Source organism: Uranotaenia lowii, chromosome 2 (genome assembly GCF_029784155.1).
Source record: "Uranotaenia lowii strain MFRU-FL chromosome 2, ASM2978415v1, whole genome shotgun sequence".
Classification (NCBI taxonomy): domain Eukaryota; kingdom Metazoa; phylum Arthropoda; class Insecta; order Diptera; family Culicidae; genus Uranotaenia; species Uranotaenia lowii.
The window spans coordinates 81736621-81759895 of record NC_073692.1 but is presented as its reverse complement, the minus strand read 5'-3'; the positions used below and the strand labels follow the sequence as shown (position 1 = coordinate 81759895).

Genomic DNA, 23275 nt, shown 5'->3' with positions numbered 1-23275 from the left:
GTGAGCGAAATAAGAATAGCACCACTATGTGTTTTGCTAGTTACCATATGAATGATTGAAAATTACGAAAATTTTCTTCCACAGTTTGTTCTGAATTGCTTAACGGATAAATCAAGCATAACTTTACTTTTTTTGGACGTAGCAATTGGCGTTGAGGACCAAAAATGTGAAAAAAAGGTGCGAAATAAGAATAGCACCACTTGAGTTTTTCAACAAAAACATGATAATTTTTTAAAATTTACTGTGTAAAAGTGAACAATAATGCTTCTACGAATTATTTGAATAGATAACTGCATTTTAAGGAGTTTTCCAGAATTCTTAAGGTTTTCAAAGGTTTTAAAAGAGGGTTTTAAGAGATGCTCCTCTTACGTTATGGAGTTTGATATTTGAGCTGTAATTCTTTATCAAACTACCTACTTTCTTCATTAAAATGACGTGAAATGATGAAAAAAAACATTCCCGATTAATTTTGAATCAGAAAAAAAAGGTTGGAAATCAAAAACTTTGATTTTGTTCAGAAAACCACACTTATTCCAGTTTCAAGTCGTAGATGGCAGCACTATCTTGCAGTTAAAACCAAATTTAATCTCAAAATTGATTTTCCAGGTTTATTTGGGCCCATATTCATCATTTTGAGGTATCTTCCCATCACAATTTTGTGGAAGTTCACGTTGCAGAAAGTTTTTCCGGATTTGCAAAAGAATCACCAGCACAAACATGTACAACCACCAAAATTCCTGCTCATCTCATCTTCCGATTCAATTGCAAATCATTCCAATAATGCTGCTAGTCGTCTGGTCTATCAAGCTCCATCACAAAGTATAACTTTATTCTGATAATCGGTCCAAAAAATTCACTTTTAGTGACCTTGATGCAATTCTATTTTTTTTTTGATTTAGTTATCTTAGAATTTCCAAAGCGTTCACATGGTACATGAATTTATTCCTTGACCAAAATCATCCAACTATCCCTAATTAACCCCGGATATTAGAAAATGGGCATGAATTTGGTTAAATGGCAAGATAGTGCTGCCATCTATGAGTTAAAACTAGAGAAATAGTGTTTGACTATTAAAAAACATTAGTATTTTTGAATTCCAACCTGCTTTTTGGATTCAAACTCAGCCTCAAATCTATGTTTGATCATTTTGCATCATACTTATGAATGTTAATGAAGAAATCAAGCAGTTTGATAAAGTTTTATAGCTCATATATTTAATTCCTTAACGCTAGAGGAGCATCTCTTAAAACTCCCATTTTAAAACCTTTGAAAAACTTTGGAATTCTGGAAAACTCCTAAAATGAAGTTATCTATTCAAATTACTCGTAGAAGCATTATTATTCCCTTTTACACAGTAAATTTTTAAAACTAATCTAGTTTTTGTTGGAAAAACTCAAGTGGTTCTATTCTTATTTCGCACCCCTTTTCCACATTTTTTGTCCTCAACGCCAATTGCTACGGCAAAAAAAAGTAAACTTATGCTTGATTTATCCGTTAAGCAATTCAGAACAAACTGTGGAAGAAAATTTTCGTAATTTTCAATCATTCATATTTTAACATGCAAAACACATAGTGGTGCTATTCTTATTTCGCTCACTGTATGTAGGTCGAATGATCATACGGCCGAATGTTCTTTAGGTCAAGTAGTCATCAGACCGAAGGGACAATAAGTCGAATCGTCGTTAGGCTGAATGGATGCTAGGCCGAATTTACGATATCCCGATTGGAGGTTATGGATGGGTGCCTGGCCGAATGAACACAAGGCTGAAAACATGGTTGACCAAATTTATTTTTATGGAATAGCGCAATGATACTACAACTTTTTTGGCTGAGGTTGTTCGGCAGAATGGACATAAGGCCTAATGGATGACGGTTATTCAAATGGATGTTAAGCCAAATTGTCGTTAGGCCAAAAAGTCGGTAGACCTATCATCATGGCCGGTTTAAGAGGGACCCTTAGTGTAAGCATTCCTTATTTTTCGAAGCACGGATCCAGGCCAGACAAATATGAATGTTTTTTCAGGAAATCTTGAAAAATCTTTAGATTTTATTCCAAATTTTTCTCGAATCGAAAGACGAAAGCAATATCGAGCAAACTGTAATTTTCATCACCGAAACTCATGGAGAAAGTGAAAAAAATTGTACTTTTATCGAATTTTGCTTTGAAACCCCGGGCTAATCCAGATAAATCATGCAACCTGAAATGCTCACTTTACAATAAATACCATATCATTTTCTCTTCGTTTATTGTGTCAATTTTTTTTTTTAATTTCACAGCGGATCAAACCATGTATTTTAAAATCTTTCTCCACATTTCACGATACAATTTTTCAGTTCACACTTGAATTTTGGTTGATTATGATATATGGAAAAGCTACTGTAATTTGCAGTAATGGGCTTTAAAATTCGATTAAAAACATTCTCAATACTTTCGATGTTAATATTTCTGACTTTCTAAAATAGTAAATTTCAGTAAATAATTCAATAGACCATCTGTTTTGAAACTCCATTCTCGACACAGTAAAATGGATTGTATTAAGAATGGAATTTATATCAAGAAGTGTAACCAATAAAAATCAGCATTTGAAACTTACCATTTGGACTTCAAAATTCATTAGTCGAATACTTATTTTGCAAGTCATAAATTTGGTAGCCATGTGACAGGCGTTTAATACTTACGATAGCCAACAGAATAAGCCAAAAAAAACTTAAATCTCAATTAGATACTAATCACTTTGAATATCAAAACAAGTTTTACAAATTTTCTGCTATTTATAAATATTCTTCAAGAAACAAATTTAGCTTCATTTTCATTTGGTGATTCTTGTTCTTCTAAATACTCAACTCCACATTCAAAAGGGTTCTGACAAATTTCACAAAACCACAAAATTCTCATTTTTCCGAGGGGCAAAAAACTTTAGGACTAATTTTCATGAAATCCATTAAATCCAAATATGCAATTCGATTTTTTTTCAATAAATTTTTTTTGAGAATTTTAAAAAATATGTTAAAATTATTAAAGAAAATTTCAGAACATTTCCACAAAACTTTAAACCATTACAAAAAAAATTTAAAAATATAGTTTTTTATTTAATAACAACCACTTGTTATTTTGACTCCTGGAAAACAAAATCTTCTTTAAATTTTAAATTGAAAAGCTCAGTTTCTACCTTCTATCCTTGTCAGGACACAATGTATTAATTGGCAGCAAAAAATATTCAAAGCTTGAAATTTCAATCCATATTATTGACTTTTTGCAGTTAAAATTTTGACATACAGCTGAAACTGAGTTTTACTTATGCAACTAACAAAACGATGATGATACATAGTTATTATTTAAAACGGCCGTGCATAGAAATTGTTTTCGAAATTTTGATTTCTGAAGAAACTTTTTGATTTCGGACGGACAAAATGGCCTCATTCGTTAAGAAAATCTTGAATTGATTAGTTTCCATAATTTTCAAAATACGAAATATCATTTGAGCGATTTTTCTCAGATGAATTTCAACTTGTTATAAACACTTGATTCTTGAAGAAATTATTTTATGTCCTAAATGATTCTTGCCGGCCAATTTAAAGGTGGTTTGCAATTTACGAAGTGAATTATGATTTTTTGGCTGAATTTAAAAGTTCAAAGATTATTTATTGTAATTGGATATAAAATTAAGAATTTTTCTAAACCTTACTCAGACATCACATCCGAATGGAATTCCTCATCTTATTAAGATTATATTTTAAACTATTTTAGTGTGTTTTATAGTGAAGGCTTCTGACATTTGAAATTGTAAATACCTAGTAGAGAAAGAAATCATGAGCTCATTTAAAAGAACACATTGAAAATTTTAGTTTTTTTTTCTTACTAACATTTCAGATCGAAATCAATATGTTCCAATTTTCCGGTAGCCGTTTGCTTAAAGGAAGTCGTTCCGAGTTTTCCTCATATTGAAAGATTTCAAAACATAATGCACATCAAAAAAGTTTGTTTTGGAAACATATATTTTTTTTAAACAAATCAATGTTTTAGGTGATTGAAAATCTTACCACCAATTCTTTCTAGGTTTCACGGCAGTTAATATTCGACACTGCTTAAAAAATGTGCTACTGAAAACCTGCTCACTCGCTTCGGGTTTACTTCTAGGCTGTTGCACAATACTTTCTTTGGAGAACTGAAATAAACGGAGATTGAACAATGAAATGGATTCAATTAAATAAAACTTCAATGTTATTCAATTTTTCTTCCTTACTATCCGACCCAATCCTAGAAAATTTCTCATTTAACATCGAGATTTCTAAATTTTCTTTAATGTTTTGCAAAACCACTACGCGTTTTGATATTTGAATCCATAACATCATCATTTTGACCGCAGTGCAAATCACCAATATGCATTTGTAAGTTTATGAACGTTTCACACATTATTTTTGAATCGATCATGATTTTCTAGGTAATCTATGAAAAGTTTAAAAAATGATTACATGTAGCAAGTTTAAAGCAAAATTTCAATACTTACAAGTGCTTTGATTTTTCAATATTTACAACAGAACATGGAATTAAATAATTTTGAATATTGTTTTAATGACTTACTGGACAGAATTTTTGGACTGGACTTTTGGAAAGAATTGTTATTATTTTTAACTTAATTTCAATTTCGAAAACCCCTTCCCTTCCATGGACGGATCTTACGCATGGACCTCGCCTTATTGTTGTCAGAAAAGTGTCAAATATTATCACCTTAGAAAATCAAAGCAACGTTTTTTTTTTGGGGATATGAATGATAACATTATTTAGCTGAAAGATAAAGTTAACATTCATTGTATCCACCATAATTGGGATCAGCACGTATAGCAGTTCTAAATAGCTAATACAATCAAAAATGCGAAAACCATAGGAAAATAGTTTTGGAGATCCCGTTCAAAGTTGTACTGACTCGCTTGTAGGTTCTAATCCATACTTATACAAATGGATTTATGTCTGTTTGCCTGTATGTATGTCTGTCTGTTCTCTATAGACTCTGAAACTACTGAACCGATTGGCTTGAAACTTGAAAGCTGGGTGTTTTTGAGGCCGGGGAGGTTCTTTTCGTGGTTTGGTACGCCTCCCTCTCACTGGAAGGAGCGAGGAAGTCTTCTAAATAAATAACAAATGTATACATAACTTGAGATCCGGTCAATCAACTGGTACCAAATTTGGCATGGGAGTGTATTTGGGTTCGAAAAATATTTCTATGAATATTTTATGCAACACCCCCTTTTCGGTGGGGAAATAGGAAGGGGCAGGAGAGATCTCCTACATTTTTTTTACATAACTCAAGAAGTAATCAAGCATGAACAAAATTTTGCAAGAGCGGGTATTTTGGTACTAAAAATGTTTCTATGATTATTTGAGATCCCTTCCTCCTTCCAGCAGGGGGATAGGAAGAGCGAGAGGGGAGTTCCATATAATTTTTTACATAACTCGAGAATTAATCGAGCAAATGTGTTTGAGTACTTGAAATGCTTCTATGAATAAAGGAATATAGGAAGGAGCAGAGGAATTTTCATACAATTTTCAATATAATTTGAGAACTAATCAAGCAAATGAAAAAAAAAAAAATGGTTTGGTAGGATACATGAATAGTAAAAATGTTTCTATGATTAATTTGAGACCCTTCCCTTATCTCAATGGGCTGATAGGATGAGGAGAGAGGGGCTTCCATACAATGTTTTGCATAATTCAAGAACTAATCAAGCAAATGGAACGAAATTTTGCATGGAAGTATTTGGATACTAAAAACACTTTATGAATCTTTGCAGGGTGCAAAAAGAAGGGGAGAATGGGGTTGCTTATGAATTTTTGTTGTAGGTACATTTAAGAACTTATCAACCAATGGAAAGGAACCGAATTTGATGTGGAAAAAAAATTTAAAACATGGATCATTCAATTAGCTATTTTTAGAAGACAGTAATATAAACCTGTTACCTCAGAAACGATGTTGGAACTCAAATCTCTAACACGCTTCTTAATTTTATGAAGATGCAATTTGCTTTGACTAAACTTTTTTTTTACTTTGAGTATGTATAAACTTTGTGTTTGATTAGAAAAATATCCTTGCAGAGATTCTTTCAAGAAACAATCGCACTCTCAAACCGTTTAGTGTCTTCATCTCCTATCTTTAAAATATACATGAACTTAACTTTCACGTTTGAGTCTTTGGGGGACCGTTTATAAAGGATAAAAGAGGTTTAGAAGATTATTCGATCCTTCCGTTGAAATGTTTTGTTTTCATTTATATGCTATCCTTTCTTCACTGAATCATTTAGAATTCTTTGCACGAGGCTCATGAGAAGTAACTTATCAGATAAAAAAAAGCTTCGTCAAATGTAGTGTGAAAACCAACACACTGAAACCAAATAAACCTTCCTGGAATCCCAATGGGAAATCTTCCTTAGTGTCAAACTGTTGAATTAAACACCTATTTCGAATGAATATTAACGCAACAGTTTATTTATATCAAGAAAAATTATGCTTTTACGATTCATATTCGAAGAACCCATAATCATAAATTGACCATATTCCTACAAATGGAATAGTCCTAGCTATTACGTGCCGCAAGGGTATGAATTAATCAAAACAGAGTATCAATCCTTTGACCAGGCCAGGACATTACCAAACGCCGCAACTTCGATAGACCAGGATGAAATAGGACCCATTTTATGAGCAATAAAATTCCAACTTTAGCGCCGGATTCCGGTCCCATTTGAATAACAGCTTCGAATTTTTCCTCGAATCGTTATCAGTCACTGACCGAGAGCTATAGAGCTGGCTGGCAGAGCTGGAAGAAGTCGGAATTATTTAATCACCACCCCCAAAAAATAACCCCACTTCGGAAAGCGGAGCAAACAGTTGGAAAAACACTTAATGATTATGGATACGAATGAGCTTTTGGCTAAGGTTAACGAGTGGGATGCAAAAACCCGTCGTTGGAAAAACAAAATCCATGAAAAAATAAGGTTTTTATCCGTCTTCTCGACGCAACAACATTCTGTTGAAGACATTTGTCTCAAATCCCCAATCGAACTTGGGACGGTTTTTCTGACGAAACCGATATCCCCCCAATCAAGATGGATTTGAATAACCGGTGACAACAAAAAATTATAATTGTTATGCTTGTTGAAAGCTTTTTTTTGCTGAAGTTGTTTCACATGTTTTGTGGGTTCGAGATAGTCGTTCGGTTTTCCGGTGTCCCCTGGAAGGGCATAAACCATGTAACGCAACACATCGAACACATATCGCACATAATCGAAATCAACATAATATCTCAGGCAGGACCTGCTGCTCTCCTCGGCTTGGAACTTGGAAGCAGAAGCAGAGCTGGAGGATTGGGCGAGTGGGTTGGTGGCTTGAGGACATTTCTCCCTTGCTGGGAAATCGATTACCTTTTCGTCAGGCAGGATGCCGCCATATGGGGAGAGAAGGTTAACAACACATATTCAACATTCATATAAGAACGCAAACATGTGGTTTTCCGTTGTGCCAATATGTTGAGCATTATTGTGAAGCCTGTTTTCGCTCGGCTCTTTGGAGTAAACACACAGTATCAATTTTTGCATTTCAAGGGGCGATTCAAAAGAGTTGAAGGCGTTTTTTTTATCTCATCCGAACTCGTCGCTTTGTTTGAACAACTGAATGGAGTGAATGAGCTCCAGTTCATACTGTTTATTACGGTGACAATGATTGTATAGAAAAAACCCATCATTAAATTTCGATAACAGACTGATTACTTTAAAAATTCACATGTGCGAAGTATAAGCCCAATCAGAAAATATTTTGCGGTGCCTCAAAGCGCTCAAAATTTCAATTTGATTTCCCTCAAAATCATCGAAATAAATGACAAAAATGACAAAAATAACAAAAATGACAAAAATGACAAAAATGACAAAAATGACAAAAATGACAAAAATGACAAAAATGAAAAAAATGAAAAAAATGACAAAAATGACAAAAATGACAAAAATGACAAAAATGACAAAAATGACAAAAATGACAAAAATGACAAAAATGACAAAAATGACAAAAATGACAAAAATGACAAAAATGACAAAAATGACAAAAATGACAAAAATGACAAAAATGACAAAAATGACAAAAATGACAAAAATGACATAAATGACAAAAATGACAAAAATGACAAAAATGACAAAAATGACAAAAATGACAAAAATGACAAAAATGACAAAAATGACAAAAATGACAAAAATGACAAAAATGACAAAAATGACAAAAATGACAAAAATGACAAAAATGACAAAAATGACAAAAATGACAAAAATGACAAAAATGACAAAAATGACAAAAATGACAAAAATGACAAAAATGACAAAAATGACAAAAATGACAAAAATGACAAAAATGACAAAAATGACAAAAATGACAAAAATGACAAAAATGACAAAAATGACAAAAATGACAAAAATGACAAAAATGACAAAAATGACAAAAATGACAAAAATGACAAAAATGACAAAAATGACAAAAATGACAAAAATGACAAAAATGACAAAAATGACAAAAATGACAAAAATGACAAAAATGACAAAAATGACAAAAATGACAAAAATGACAAAAATGACAAAAATGACAAAAATGACAAAAATGACAAAAATGACAAAAATGACAAAAATGACAAAAATGACAAAAATGACAAAAAATGACAAAAATGACAAAAATGACAAAAATGACAAAAATGACGAAAATGACAAAAAAGACAAAAATGCCAAAAATGCCAAAAATGCCAAAAATGCCAAAAATGACAAAGATGACCAAAATGACAAAAATTACAAAAATGACAAAAATTACAAAAATGACAAAAATTACAAAAATCGAAAAAATGACAAAAATGACAAAAATGACAAAAATGACAAAAATGACAAAAATGACAAAAATGACAAAAATGACAAAAATTACAAAAATCGAAAAAATGACAAAAATGACAAAAATGACAAAAATGACAAAAATGACAAAAATGACAAAAATGACAAAAATGACAAAAATGACAAAAATGACAAAAATGACAAAAATGACAAAAATGACAAAAATGACAAAAATGACAAAAATGACAAAAATGACAAAAATGACAATAATGACAAAAATGACAAAAATGAAAAAATGACAAAAATGACAAAAATGACAAAAATGACAAACATGACAAATATGACAAAAATGACAAAAATGACAAAAATGACAAAAATGACAAAAATGACAAAAATGACAAAAATGACAAAAATGACAAAAATGACAAAAATGACAAAAATGACAAAAATGACAAAAATGACAAAAATGACAAAAATGACAAAAATGACAAAAATGACAAAAATGACAAAAATGACAAAAATGACAAAAATGACAAAAATGACAAAAATGACAAAAATGACAAAAATGACAAAAATGACAAAAATGACAAAAATGACAAAAATGACAAAAATGACAAAAATGACAAAAATGACAAAAATGACAAAAATGACAAAAATGACAAAAATGACAAAAATGACAAAAATGACAAAAATGACAAAAATGACAAAAATGACAAAAATGACAAAAATGACAAAAATGACAAAAATGACAAAAATGACAAAAATGACAAAAATGACAAAAATGACAAAAATGACAAAAATGACAAAAATGACAAAAATGACAAAAATGACAAAAATGACAAAAATGACAAAAATGACAAAAATGACAAAAATGACAAAAATGACAAAAATGACAAAAATGACAAAAATGACAAAAATGACAAAAATGACAAAAATGACAAAAATGACAAAAATGACAAAAATGACAAAAATGACAAAAATGACAAAAATGACAAAAATGACAAAAATGACAAAAATGACAAAAATGACAAAAATGACAAAAATGACAAAAATGACAAAAATGACAAAAATGACAAAAATGACAAAAATGACAAAAATGACAAAAATGACAAAAATGACAAAAATGACAAAAATGACAAAAATGACAAAAATGACAAAAATGACAAAAATGACAAAAATGACAAAAATGACAAAAATGACAAAAATGACAAAAATGACAAAAATGACAAAAATGACAAAAATGACAAAAATGACAAAAATGACAAAAATGACAAAAATGACAAAAATGACAAAAATGACAAAAATGACAAAAATGACAAAAATGACAAAAATGACAAAAATGACAAAAATGACAAAAATGACAAAAATGACAAAAATGACAAAAATGACAAAAATGACAAAAATGACAAAAATGACAAAAATGACAAAAATGACAAAAATGACAAAAATGACAAAAATGACAAAAATGACAAAAATGACAAAAATGACAAAAATGACAAAAATGACAAAAATGACAAAAATGACAAAAATGACAAAAATGACAAAAATGACAAAAATGACAAAAATGACAAAAATGACAAAAATGACAAAAATGACAAAAATGACAAAAATGACAAAAATGACAAAAATGACAAAAATGACAAAAATGACAAAAATGACAAAAATGACAAAAATGACAAAAATGACAAAAATGACAAAAATGACAAAAATGACAAAAATGACAAAAATGACAAAAATGACAAAAATGACAAAAATGACAAAAATGACAAAAATGACAAAAATGACAAAAATGACAAAAATGACAAAAATGACAAAAATGACAAAAATGACAAAAATGACAAAAATGACAAAAATGACAAAAATGACAAAAATGACAAAAATGACAAAAATGACAAAAATGACAAAAATGACAAAAATGACAAAAATGACAAAAATGACAAAAATGACAAAAATGACAAAAATGACAAAAATGACAAAAATGACAAAAATGACAAAAATGACAAAAATGACAAAAATGACAAAAATGACAAAAATGACAAAAATGACAAAAATGACAAAAATGACAAAAATGACAAAAATGACAAAAATGACAAAAATGACAAAAATGACAAAAATGACAAAAATGACAAAAATGACAAAAATGACAAAAATGACAAAAATGACAAAAATGACAAAAATGACAAAAATGACAAAAATGACAAAAATGACAAAAATGACAAAAATGACAAAAATGACAAAAATGACAAAAATGACAAAAATGACAAAAATGACAAAAATGACAAAAATGACAAAAATGACAAAAATGACAAAAATGACAAAAATGACAAACATGTCAAAAATGACAAAAATTATAAAAAATTCTACAGAAATGACGGGAAAAAGACACAAAAATGACACAATTTGAAATTTAGGAAAAAATGAAAAAATACTAAAAAGATTTAAATTCCAAAAAAAAAGTCGTTATTAAGTCGCTATCCCTAATATGAGCTTGCAATTTTCCAGGTGATCTTATATGTTGGGGGAAAATTTTGTTGACGTTTGAGTTCTGTTTCATATTTTTGAAGAAGCAAAAGTCTCCATTGGCTGTCATTGTTTTAAATTATAAGCTTTCTCAATCCACTTGCATTATTTTCAACTAAAATCAGAAGTCTCAATCTGTTGACCTTTTCTTCAACAAACTCATGTCTGAGTCCAGTGTTCTTATTTTCATCAGCCGAAGTCTCAATCTACTTTTATAAATTTCAACTAGCAATTGACTTAATCTTTTTAGTAAAGGTCTAAATTTTCTGTTAGCATTTTCAACTCATAAATGTAACAATTCTTTTTTCTTGATTTTCATCAACTAGTTTCAATCCAATATACTCACTTCCATACTTTTTAAATATCAATCTCTTAATCAGCTTTACTTTTTTTAAGTTGCAGAGATCCCGGAACAGTTACAAATTTTTAATAAGACAAAAATTCAACACACTTTATATGACATGAAAAGCTGATAAAAAAATAACTCACTATTTTTTTTTTCTTCTTACTGAAGCAGTACGTTGGTGAAGAAAGGCTTGAAGCTTTAAAAAATACATATATTTTTTTTCAATTTAAAACTTAATTGGGGAAAAATAATTAAGATCGAAATGATTTCAGAGAACATCTTTTAAGTCTAGCAAGCAGTACTCATCTCGACTGGGTTAAATAGCTACTAATTATCACAAAATAGCTAACATCGTACTGAAAATGCTAAACAAATGTACTTTGAATGAATGAATGAATGTTTTCGATGTAAATGACCGACCTACGCTTAACAAAAGATGCTCGAAACGGACCGGCTTCATGCGTATTCAAAGCTGTGACTTCCAGGAACCACAATCCTTGCAAGAGGATAGGCTCTTCTTTGAATGCAAAGAATGAGAGAGTTATTCATTGAAAGCAGTTGCAACTGAATGGGACACATTCCTCTGTCAAAGCCAAAGGTTCTTTGTTGAACGTCAGTGATTACATTTCACAAAAATGCGTGGAAAAAGTTATCAGCGCATTGAGTATATGGTTAGAATATGCTTACCTTGTATCTTCAGAAACAATTATTTTCATCATGAATTCATCAATTTTTATCATGAAAATTCGTTAGCTCAAAAAGAGCTTTTTATAAAAAAAAAATTGAATTTTCAATCATTTTTAATTATTTATGAATACCTACTCAACATTTTAATTATTACACTGCTGGACTTCCTGCTGTTGGGCTGCAGTCCAAGGGATGTAAGAGCCAGTGGCTGAGGTTATATGCCCTATACAATTTTAAAGAAGCTGTTACCATAAGCTGGAAATCTTTTCGAAAGGAAAACAAACAACGCAATCAGATAAACTGATAACGGTGAAGGAAAAGAACCTTCACAAGGAACTGTTTGAGTTTCGATTTTAATTTAAGTTCCCTTCCACTTGGTGTTGGCTTGGCGTTGTGGAGCTGAAAAACTCTGTCTCTAGCTTAGGACAAACTTTTCCATTTCATTTCAAGAATATAGGTGCATGTAGGAAAGTATGATAATCCTCTCTTGGGTTGACCGTCGATGGTTTCCGTTTTATGACGCCCTAAAGCTGGTGGATATTAGGCGCTGTTAAAGACTTGACATTGTATTCTCCATTCAAAGCTTTCATTTAAATATATCAAGATGGTTTTGTCCATTACAGAATTTTTCGTGTTAAAGGGCTAAAAAGTTTGTTAAGGATTAGCCTATTTTAGTTTTTTTTTTTAATTTCACAATGACAGGATTTGTTGTTGCTATAATAATTAATTTGCAGTTGAAGAAGTCTTACAAATTGTTGCCAACTACTTTATTTTAAAGAGTTCAATATTCATTTAAATTTATAAAAATTTAGGAAAAAAGAACAGCGGTATATAAAATTAAATTTGGCAAGGGAAATCGCGTGCATCCTATTGTTATTTTTTTTAGAATGCATGAACAAAACCGAATCGAATGACTGTTGAAATCATTAACATTGTCGTGAAATTCTATAAAATTTTAACCAAAATTGGTAGCAACCGTGAATGAACCGCGAAACGACATCGCCATGGGGGAATTGTACCAACACCACTTTGCTCATTGCTCTTCTAGGAACGACGAGATTATTTTATTCGTTCCGGTGACATATCCGCTAAGGGAAATCAGTGTAATCCTGCTCCAGGCGAGGCAACAAATCATCGCACCGCGACAATTCAATATTCATACTTTTTTTTGGAGAGTCCACAGAATGAGCAAAGGTATGGGGACAATTTTTTAAACGGTTAAATTAACTCAGTTTTAAATTGATCATTTGCTTTATTATGACTTTTTGTTTAAGCATAAAATCACTTACAAAGGTTTTTTATGGTCCAACAAATTTTATGGGATAGAAATATAGATGAAAAAATTCAATATCCATGCTAAGCGCCTGTTCGATTTAGACTTTTTCGGAAAGATCGGAATCGCTTCACGTATTAGAAGGGATGCATTGTGCTCTTCAATTAATTTTCAATTGGTGGAAGTCTCAGTCCACTATATTCATTTGAAAACAGCGGAATATTTAAATTTCCTTCATGTTACTCAACAAGCAGATATATCCCAAGTTTCTTTCATCATTCTCAACAAGTGGTTGTCTCAATCCGGTAATAAAGTTTCTAACATACGGAAATCTAAAAAAGCAGTCTGAAATAAGGTTTTCAGAATATTTCTGCACGTATCCGGGTCGGACAAAATCGAGCAATTGTATCCCAAATCCTGGAAAATTCCAGTCATTCGATTTCAAAATTGTCGACCAAAAATCCGGGCAATATCTGGGCAAATTTGGTCAAAACCCTGGAATTATTAAAAAATTAATCTAGGAAAAACCCCTTTAAAAAATTTCTTTCATCAACACTTATCTGCAAATTTTAAATCGCATTTTATGCTTCAAAAAACCTTTCATGTATATTTTTATGAAACTTACTCAAAAAAATTCGTATTGGACGCAAAAATAAAAAAAAAAACTTATCTACAGAATTTGATTTTTTCTTTGCTCGATTTGCTCCCCCCTGGCAAAATTGGGACTTTTTTCAATGAAATCCAGGACTGATTTTATAATAAAAAATTCGATAAAAAATTACTTGATTTACAGGTTTTGTGCAATGACATAGTATGTTTATTACAAAATAATTGTATTTCGCATTATTTTTTATCATCCTCCACACCCCTTCCCGATATTCCAATAAAAAAAGGATTGGAATGACAAAAAAGGATTGGAAATTTGTTTCGGCCTTATGTCTAAAATATTCGAGTAAACCCGGATAAAACCAGGCAATCTGGCAAGCTTGGTCGAAAAGAAGCAGAAGTTGTAATCCGCTTTGAATATTTTCAACATGCCTAGTTCTCAATCCACTTTCATTATTCACAACAAGAAAAAAAATTAAATCTGATTTCATCATTTTCTGCAGAAATCTAAATCTGATTTCATAATTGTCCTTAAATCTTACTCTGTATTCATGTTTTACAATATTTTGAAGCTGCTCTGCTCACTCAATTCATAAAAGCATAAGTCTTAATCAGTTTCCATCATTTTCAACAGGCAGAAACTATAATCTGTTTTAAACCATTTTGAACTGACAGAAATCTTAACTAGCTCTTATGGTTAAAACCTATAGAAGTCTCAATACGCTTCAATCAATTTTAAATGATAGAAGTCTCAATTCAGCTTTAAAATGACAGTAATTTTTTTAAAGTTCAAGTCCAAGCCCTAGCTGTTTCAAATTAAAAAAAAAACCTTCAAAAGGATATTTTTGTAATATTTCGTATTTTTGGTTTTTTTGTAATTTTTGAAATTTTTTTATAAAAAGTAATTTGTGTTTTTTTTCTTTTGTATTTTTTGTATTTTTTGTCAATTTTGTTATTATAGTTTTTATATCAATTTTTGTATTTTTTGTAAAATTTCTAAAATTTGTAATATTTGCATTTTTTGTCTTTTTTGTCTTTTTTTGTCTTTTTTGACATTTTTGAAATTTCTGAATTTTCGTTATTTTAGTCATTTTTGTGATTTTTGTAATTTTTGTAATTTTTGTTATTTTGTATAATTTTTTTTTTATAATTTATGTAATTTTAGTAACTTTTGTCAATTTTGTCATTTTTGTCATTTTTGTCATTTTTGTCATTTTTGTCATTTTTGTCATTTTTGTAATTTTTGTTATTTTTGTCATTTTTGTCATTTTTGTCAATTTTGTCATTTTTGTCATTTTTGTCATTTTTGTCATTTTTGTCATTTTTGTTATGTTTGTCATTTTTGTCATTTTTGTCATTTTTGTCATTTTTGTCATTTTTGTCATTTTTGTCATTTTTGTCATTTTTGTCATTTTTGTCATTTTTGTCATTTTTGTCATTTTTGTCATTTTAGTCATTTTAGTCATTTTTGTCATTTTTGTCACTTTTGTCATTTTTGTCATTTTTTGTCATTTTTGTCATTTTTGTCATTTTTGTCATTTTTGTCATTTTTGTCATTTTTGTCATTTTTGTCATTTTTGTCATTTTTGTCATTTTTGTCATTTTTGTCATTTTTGTCATTTTTGTCATTTTTGTCATTTTTGTCATTTTTGTCATTTTTGTCATTTTTGTCATTTTTGTCATTTTTGTCATTTTTGTCATTTTTGTCATTTTTGTCATTTTTGTCATTTTTGTCATTTTTGTCATTTTTGTCATTTTTGTCATTTTTGTCATTTTTGACATTTTTGTCATTTTTGACATTTTTGACATTTTTGTCATTTTTGACATTTTTGTCATTTTTGTCATTTTTGTCATTTTTGTCATTTTTGTCATTTTTGTCATTTTTGTCATTTTTGTCATTTTTGTCATTTTTGTCATTTTTGTCATTTTTGTCATTTTTGTCATTTTTGTCATTTTTGTCATTTTTGTCATTTTTGTCATTTTTGTCATTTTTGTCATTTTTGTCATTTTTGTCATTTTTGTCATTTTTGTCATTTTTGTCATTTTTGTCATTTTTGTCATTTTTGTCATTTTTGTTATTTTTGTCATTTTTGTCATTTTTGTCATTTTTGTCATTTTTGTCATTTTTGTCATTTTTGTCATTTTTGTCATTTTTGTCATTTTTGTCATTTTTGTCATTTTTGTCATTTTTGTCATTTTTGTCATTTTTGTCATTTTTGTCATTTTTGTCATTTTTGTCATTTTTGTCATTTTTGTCATTTTTGTCATTTTTGTCATTTTTGTCATTTTTGTCATTTTTGTCATTTTTGTCATTTTTGTCATTTTTGTCATTTTTGTCATTTTTGTCATTTTTGTCATTTTTGTCATTTTTGTCATTTTTGTCATTTTTGTCATTTTTGTCATTTTTGTCATTTTTGTCATTTTTGTCATTTTTGTCATTTTTGTCATTTTTGTCATTTTTGTCATTTTTGTCATTTTTGTCATTTTTGTCATTTTTGTCATTTTTGTCATTTTTGTCATTTTTGTCATTTTTGTCATTTTTGTCATTTTTGTCATTTTTGTCATTTTTGTCATTTTTGTCATTTTTGTCATTTTTGTCATTTTTGTCATTTTTGTCATTTTTGTCATTTTTGTCATTTTTGTCATTTTTGTCATTTTTGTCATTTTTGTCATTTTTGTCATTTTTGTCATTTTTGTCATTTTTGTCATTTTTGTCATTTTTGTCATTTTTGTCATTTTTGTCATTTTTGTCATTTTTGTCATTTTTGTCATTTTTGTCATTTTTGTCATTTTTGTCATTTTTGTCATTTTTGTCATTTTTGTCATTTTTGTCATTTTTGTCATTTTTGTCATTTTTGTCATTTTTGTCATTTTTGTCATTTTTGTCATTTTTGTCATTTTTGTCATTTTTGTCATTTTTGTCATTTTTGTCATTTTTGTCATTTTTGTCATTTTTGGCATTTTTGTCATTTTTGGCATTTTTGGCATTTTTGTCATTTTTGTCATTTTTGTCATTTTTGTCATTTTTGTCATTTTTGTCATTTTTGTCATTTTTGTCATTTTTGTCATTTTTATCATTTTTGTCATTTTTGTCATTTTTGTCATTTTTGTCATTTTTGTCATTTTTGTCATTTTTGTCATTTTTGTCATTTTTGTCATTTTTGTCATTTTTGTTATTTTTGTCATTTTTGTCATTTTTGTCATTTTTGTCATTTTTGTCATTTTTGTCATTTTTGTCATTTTTGTCATTTTTGTCATTTTTGTCATTTTTGTCATTTTTGTCATTTTTGTCATTTTTGTCATTTTTGTCATTTTTGTCATTTTTGTCATTTTTGTCATTTTTGTCATTTTTGTCATTTTTGTCATTTTTGTCATTTTTGTCATTTTTGTCATTTTTGTCATTTTTGTCATTTTTGTCATTTTTGTCATTTTTGTCATTTTTGTCATTTTTGTCATTTTTGTCATTTTTGTCATTTTTGTCATTTTTGTCATTTTTGTCATTTTTGTCATTTTTGTCATTTTTGTCATTTTTGTCATTTTTGTCATTTTTGTCATTTTTGTCATTTTTGTCATTTTTGTCATTTTTGTCATTTTTGTCATTTTTGTCATTTTTGTCATTTTTGTCATTTTTGTCATTTTTGTCATTTTTGTCATTTTTGTCATTTTTGTCATTTTTGTCATTTTTGTCATTTTTGTCATTTTTGTCATTTTTGTCATTTTTGTCATTTTTTGTCATTTTTGTCATTTTTGTCATTTTTGTCATTTTTGTCATTTTTGTCATTTTTGTCATTTTTGTCATTTTTGTCATTTTTGTCATTTTTGTCATTTTTGTCATTTTTGTCATTTTTGTCATTTTTGTCATTTTTGTCATTTTTGTCATTTTTGTCATTTTTGTCATTTTTGTCATTTTTGTCATTTTTGTCATTTTTGTCATTTTTGTCATTTTTGTCATTTTTGTCATTTTTGTCATTTTTGTCATTTTTGTCATTTTTGTCATTTTTGTCATTTTTGTCATTTTTGTCATTTTTGTCATTTTTGGCATTTTTGTCATTTTTGGCATTTTTGGCATTTTTGTCATTTTTGTCATTTTTGTCATTTTTGTCATTTTTGTCATTTTTGTCATTTTTGTCATTTTTGTCATTTTTGTCATTTTTGTCATTTTTGTCATTTTTGTCATTTTTGTCATTTTTGTCATTTTTGTCATTTTTGTCATTTTTGTTATTTTTGTTATTTTTGTCATTTTTGTCATTTTTGTCATTTTTGTCATTTTTGTCATTTTTGTCATTTTTGTCATTTTTGTCATTTTTGTCATTTTTGTCATTTTTGTCATTTTTGTCATTTTTGTCATTTTTGTCATTTTTGTCATTTTTGTCATTTTTGTCATTTTTGTCATTTTTGTCATTTTTGTCATTTTTGTCATTTTTGTCATTTTTGTCATTTTTGTCATTTTTGTCATTTTTGTCATTTTTGTCATTTTTGTCATTTTTGTCATTTTTGTCATTTTTGTCATTTTTGTCATTTTTGTCATTTTTGTCATTTTTGTCATTTTTGTCATTTTTGTCATTTTTGTCATTTTTGTCATTTTTGTCATTTTTGTCATTTTTGTCATTTTTGTCATTTTTGTCATTTTTGGCATTTTTGTCATTTTTGTCATTTTTGTCATTTTTGTCATTTTGTTTGTTATTCTTATTAGTATTTTTGACCTTGTTGTGTCTGTTGTGTGTGGTTTTCCATTTGGTTGTAAATTTTGTGTAATTTTAAGTGTTATTAATTTCTTGATTTTTATTCGTTTCTTTTTTTTGTTTTCTTTTTTGAAATTATTGTAGTTTGAAATGAATAAAAATCGGTTGAAAATGGTTCGTTTGTTTTTGCTTCAAAAAAAAACATAATCATAAAAATAAATTTGTTATTTAAATCTACCTCTCTGAATGATGAAGAATCAATTTAAAAATAAAGTAGGATTCAACTTTTCCTGCCAGAGTAGGAAGATTGGGTCGCACCTTACCCAAATTCCGATTGGATTAAACCATGAAGGATTCAAACATTCCGGCAGGCAGCAGCCATCAGGGGTCGAGTGGAAAATTTAGCGATTGTGATTGGATAACCGGTCGAAAATACAATCCTTTCGGGATTTAAAAGTTGCCAAAGGGGGGAAAAAGGTTTCGCTCTTCGGACGATGTTTAGTACGACAATATCAGAAATCTGATCCCATGGCAAATGGAAAAATAAAGTAAATCAACTTGATTCTTTTTCTTTTCTTTGGTTCTTTGGTCCGGTTTTGGATGGCATGAAGGGAAAAATTCCGGGGTACACTTGGAATTGTTGGGATGATAAGGGTTTTGGATATGATATTTTTATTTGACCCTGCCAAAAAGTGGCAGGCATCGAATGCAAAAGAGCTCCGCTTGAAATTGGAGATCGATTTGGGAATATTTAAAATTTCAATTGAGTATCAAGGAATGACAATTTTTGTTTTAAACATAATATACTTAACCAAATTTAATACCCGGAATCCTTTTTTCATTTAAAGAAAAACTTTGTATAAACTGTTCTTTTAAAGATTGAATTCATTTCTATGGTGAACCAGTCGGCTTTCAAAACATCATCCTTAAACAGGGTTTGCTAATTTGTACACAAATAATTTTGGAGTGCAACAGGGGATGAAAAATTCAACAGGTATTTCTATCATCAAAGTGGGTGCGTAGGCTAGTATGGGCTGCCTGAAAAAGCCTTTAGTTTCTTGATCAATCCATCTAGAATCCTTATAGATTCTTTGGATTGATTCAATCCTTGTAATGATATTCGAATATAAAAATTATTAAACACTACGCATTTAAAAACCTTTTCGAACACTTTGCGTCAGATAAAAAAACATCTCTCTCAGATACAATCTTCTCAAACTTGTTTTACCGCAAGGTTCCACCAATTTTCCCAAAGACTGATTTAGATACCATTTCTCAAAAAAGCCTCCCAACAATGCAGAGAGGTAGAAAATGTGCTGAAATATGTCTCCGATTTTCTGCCTCAATGCAAATGAAACAACAACAAAAAATCAACAACCGGGGACCAAAATTCATACCCAAACATCTTTGGCCTGTTTTGGGCTGTTTTGTCAAAAGATGAAGAATTTTCTCGGCAGCATCAGAAAAAAAATGACAAACAAGGACCCACAGGGCGACTAAAGCCGTTTGTTTGTGCTCGTTTGGAACTGGAGATATATGTTTACCGATTTTTACCAAGAAAAGCAGCATATCTCATCATCACCCAAGCAAAAGAAGAAGAGCTTCCTAATGAGAGTTTTCCATTTTTCTCTAATTCCACCCACTTTTTCTCTTTTCCTTTCTCCGTTTGCAGGAGCAACCTTTTGAAGTGCGGAAGCCTGTTGGTTCAAGAACTTTTGCCCAAATGGATCCTCGGGCTGCCGGAAGCTGCCGTAGTAAACAAGAAATCCGCCGGGACGAGCAAGATGATTTAAATCGGCTGCAGTAAGGCGTGAACGGAGAAAATTTCCTGACGACGGAAGACGGAAGAAGGAGGACGAAGTTAAATTAGCATTCCGACTGGAAAAGTGATACCGTGTGTTCCGGGTTTTCTGTCGTCTCCCTCCGGTTTTGGAAGGGAGACTCCTAATTCATCCGCCATGCCAACGACGACGATGAAAAACGAAACGAACGATCAGCACAGCGACAATGAGGAGGTAAGCATGAGGGTGGTTGATTGTTCAAGCTCAATTTGAGCCAAGTTTTGTTTTCAATTTCGGGAAATTTTCTCACCCAAGTGCTAAACGTCGCTCGGGTTGATAGGAAAAGTCTAGCGCGACGGTATTCGAAAAACTGTAAGTGGGTTGGAGATGGGTGGGTTGCAAACGAGCAACAATAAATATAAGTTTAAAACACACTTTCTGCTTGAAAATTATTGTTTCCTCTGAAAAACTCAAATGTATTCCGTAATGATAATTTTGCGTGGTTTTGAGTAATTTGAAATAGAAACTCGGATGAGTATTCAGTATTTGACAGTTTTGATTTTTTGACTTACTCCACGACTCCACGATGAAATTGCCACACAAAAAATTGATCAGCAAAATTCGTGTTTTCATCCGATTGCCATCAAATTTTCAGGGATACTTTATTTTACCATTTTACTCGTATTCCATTTACAGTACGTACGCAAATGCCCGCACCTTGGCCTTAACCCGGCCATAAGATTTTGAACAACCTGAATATTCCTCCTTTTTCATCAAATATCAATTGACAGCAGCCTGCAGAAATGTAGCCTACTGTGGTGCTATCTTGTTGTAAGACTTTACAAAAACATGAATTTTCTAGAATATCTAGTTTTGGCCTTCTGGACAAAACTTTGGCTTAGGTGCAGCTTCTTAGCCACATCCCGAAAGGAGGCGTTCGGGTTTCGGTTGAAGGTCCCAACTACGCGGTTGTGATTTTTGGTGTTTTACAGAATAATTTTTCCTTCACTTTTGGGCTTCCGATCGGTGGTTAATCGTTCCTCGAACCGCTTAATCATTCGCGACAGCGTGAAATTCGCGATTCCCAACGTTTTAGCGATGGAACGATACGAGAGGTCCTTGTTCTCGTGATGAATGCACAAGATGTTATGTAAAAAGAGCTGTTCTTTCGACTCCATTTCCGCGAGTTCTGATCACAGGACTTTAAAATAATGCACTATGTAAACAATGCACTATTAACTTAATCCATTCAAATTTTCATTAAATTCTACCCAACGGTTAAAAAGTTAGAGCAATTTCAAAGTGTGGCAAATTTCATCGTGGACACCCTTTACTAAGAACCACGCGCTAGAAAGAATATTACACGAAGAAACTCATGTGTGAAATTGCGCATAGTAGTATCTCTTGAAAATTAAATGTACTCATATGTAATATACATAAGCAAACAATTTCTGAAGAGCATCTTGTGGTATTTAAACTTACCTCGGAATTAACACTTGAAGACCCAAAGTCGAAAAAATTGATGGCTGACAAACAGCTGAAACTGGCAATTTCGGCCAAATTCCGCAAAATAACTTGTGTTAAGCTTCTTAGATTGTTGAGTTTGATTTTTTTTACCCTACTTACCAACGATGCGAAAAAAAAGATCTGCTACATTTTATGAACGTTGAGAAACTTGAGTAACTCATCGATTTTTTTCATCTTTAAACAAAACCACTCAATGGGTCGAGAAGTATGACCAGAAATAAACTACGATTCTTTATCAGTTCTAGTTTCTACTTATATCTCATACTACCACACTTGTCACATACCGAGCATTGTCATATAAGAGGGCAAGCTTTTGACAAAGATATTGAGAATCTCCACGATGTAGTCAGAAATCACTATTTTTACCGCAACTAGGGCTAGTAGTATGCAATAGCAAAAAATTTTATATGGATTTGGGTCATCTGAAAACCGAGTTTTTCACCAAAAATTGTACCATACCTCTGAAAATTTCAAGCAAACACATTTTTGGACGATTTAAAAAACCACGGATGCTGTCCATGTTTTGCTTTGCGGTGTTTAGACTCAAACTCATATAACCGAATTTCAATTTGCGCTTGGTCGATATTTGATTGCGATAATAAATTTTCGTGAGGATAATTTCCCTGACAATAAATGTAGGTAGCGTTAGCATATCCCGCAACGCCAAAAATAGTACATAGAAGAAAAATTTCAAAATTGTGAAGACAAACGCCGTTTATTAAAAACCATGATGTTTTAGGTTATTCAAATACCGCCAATTTGTTGGTAGATATATGATTTACATGACAAATGCTCAGAATTTTTAGTTGGATTATTCATAATTTTCTATTTTATGCTGAGAATGCACACCAAAGTTGATAAAAAACTGCATCTTAGAAAAAAAAATTTATAGAGACGTTTTTTTTTCATTCAACATTATTGCTGATTCGTGCGCTTTTGATTTGGGCACTATGCTTTTAAGCAAGTTTTTGTTATGTATATTGTTTACTCTCCGGAATTTCATTGC

At 30.3% G+C, this 23275-nt stretch overlaps 1 protein-coding gene across 1 annotated transcript in view; it reads left to right on the top strand.

Annotated features, from left to right (window-relative positions):
* Positions 1 to 23275, top strand: part of LOC129746497 (uncharacterized) — a 131444-nt gene that overhangs the window by 94168 nt on the left and 14001 nt on the right. The window contains exon 3 of the mRNA XM_055740167.1: positions 20634 to 20976. Coding sequence (XP_055596142.1) covers positions 20920 to 20976 — 57 coding nt within the window. The 5' untranslated portion in view covers positions 20634 to 20919. The remainder of the gene's footprint in view (positions 1 to 20633; positions 20977 to 23275) is intronic.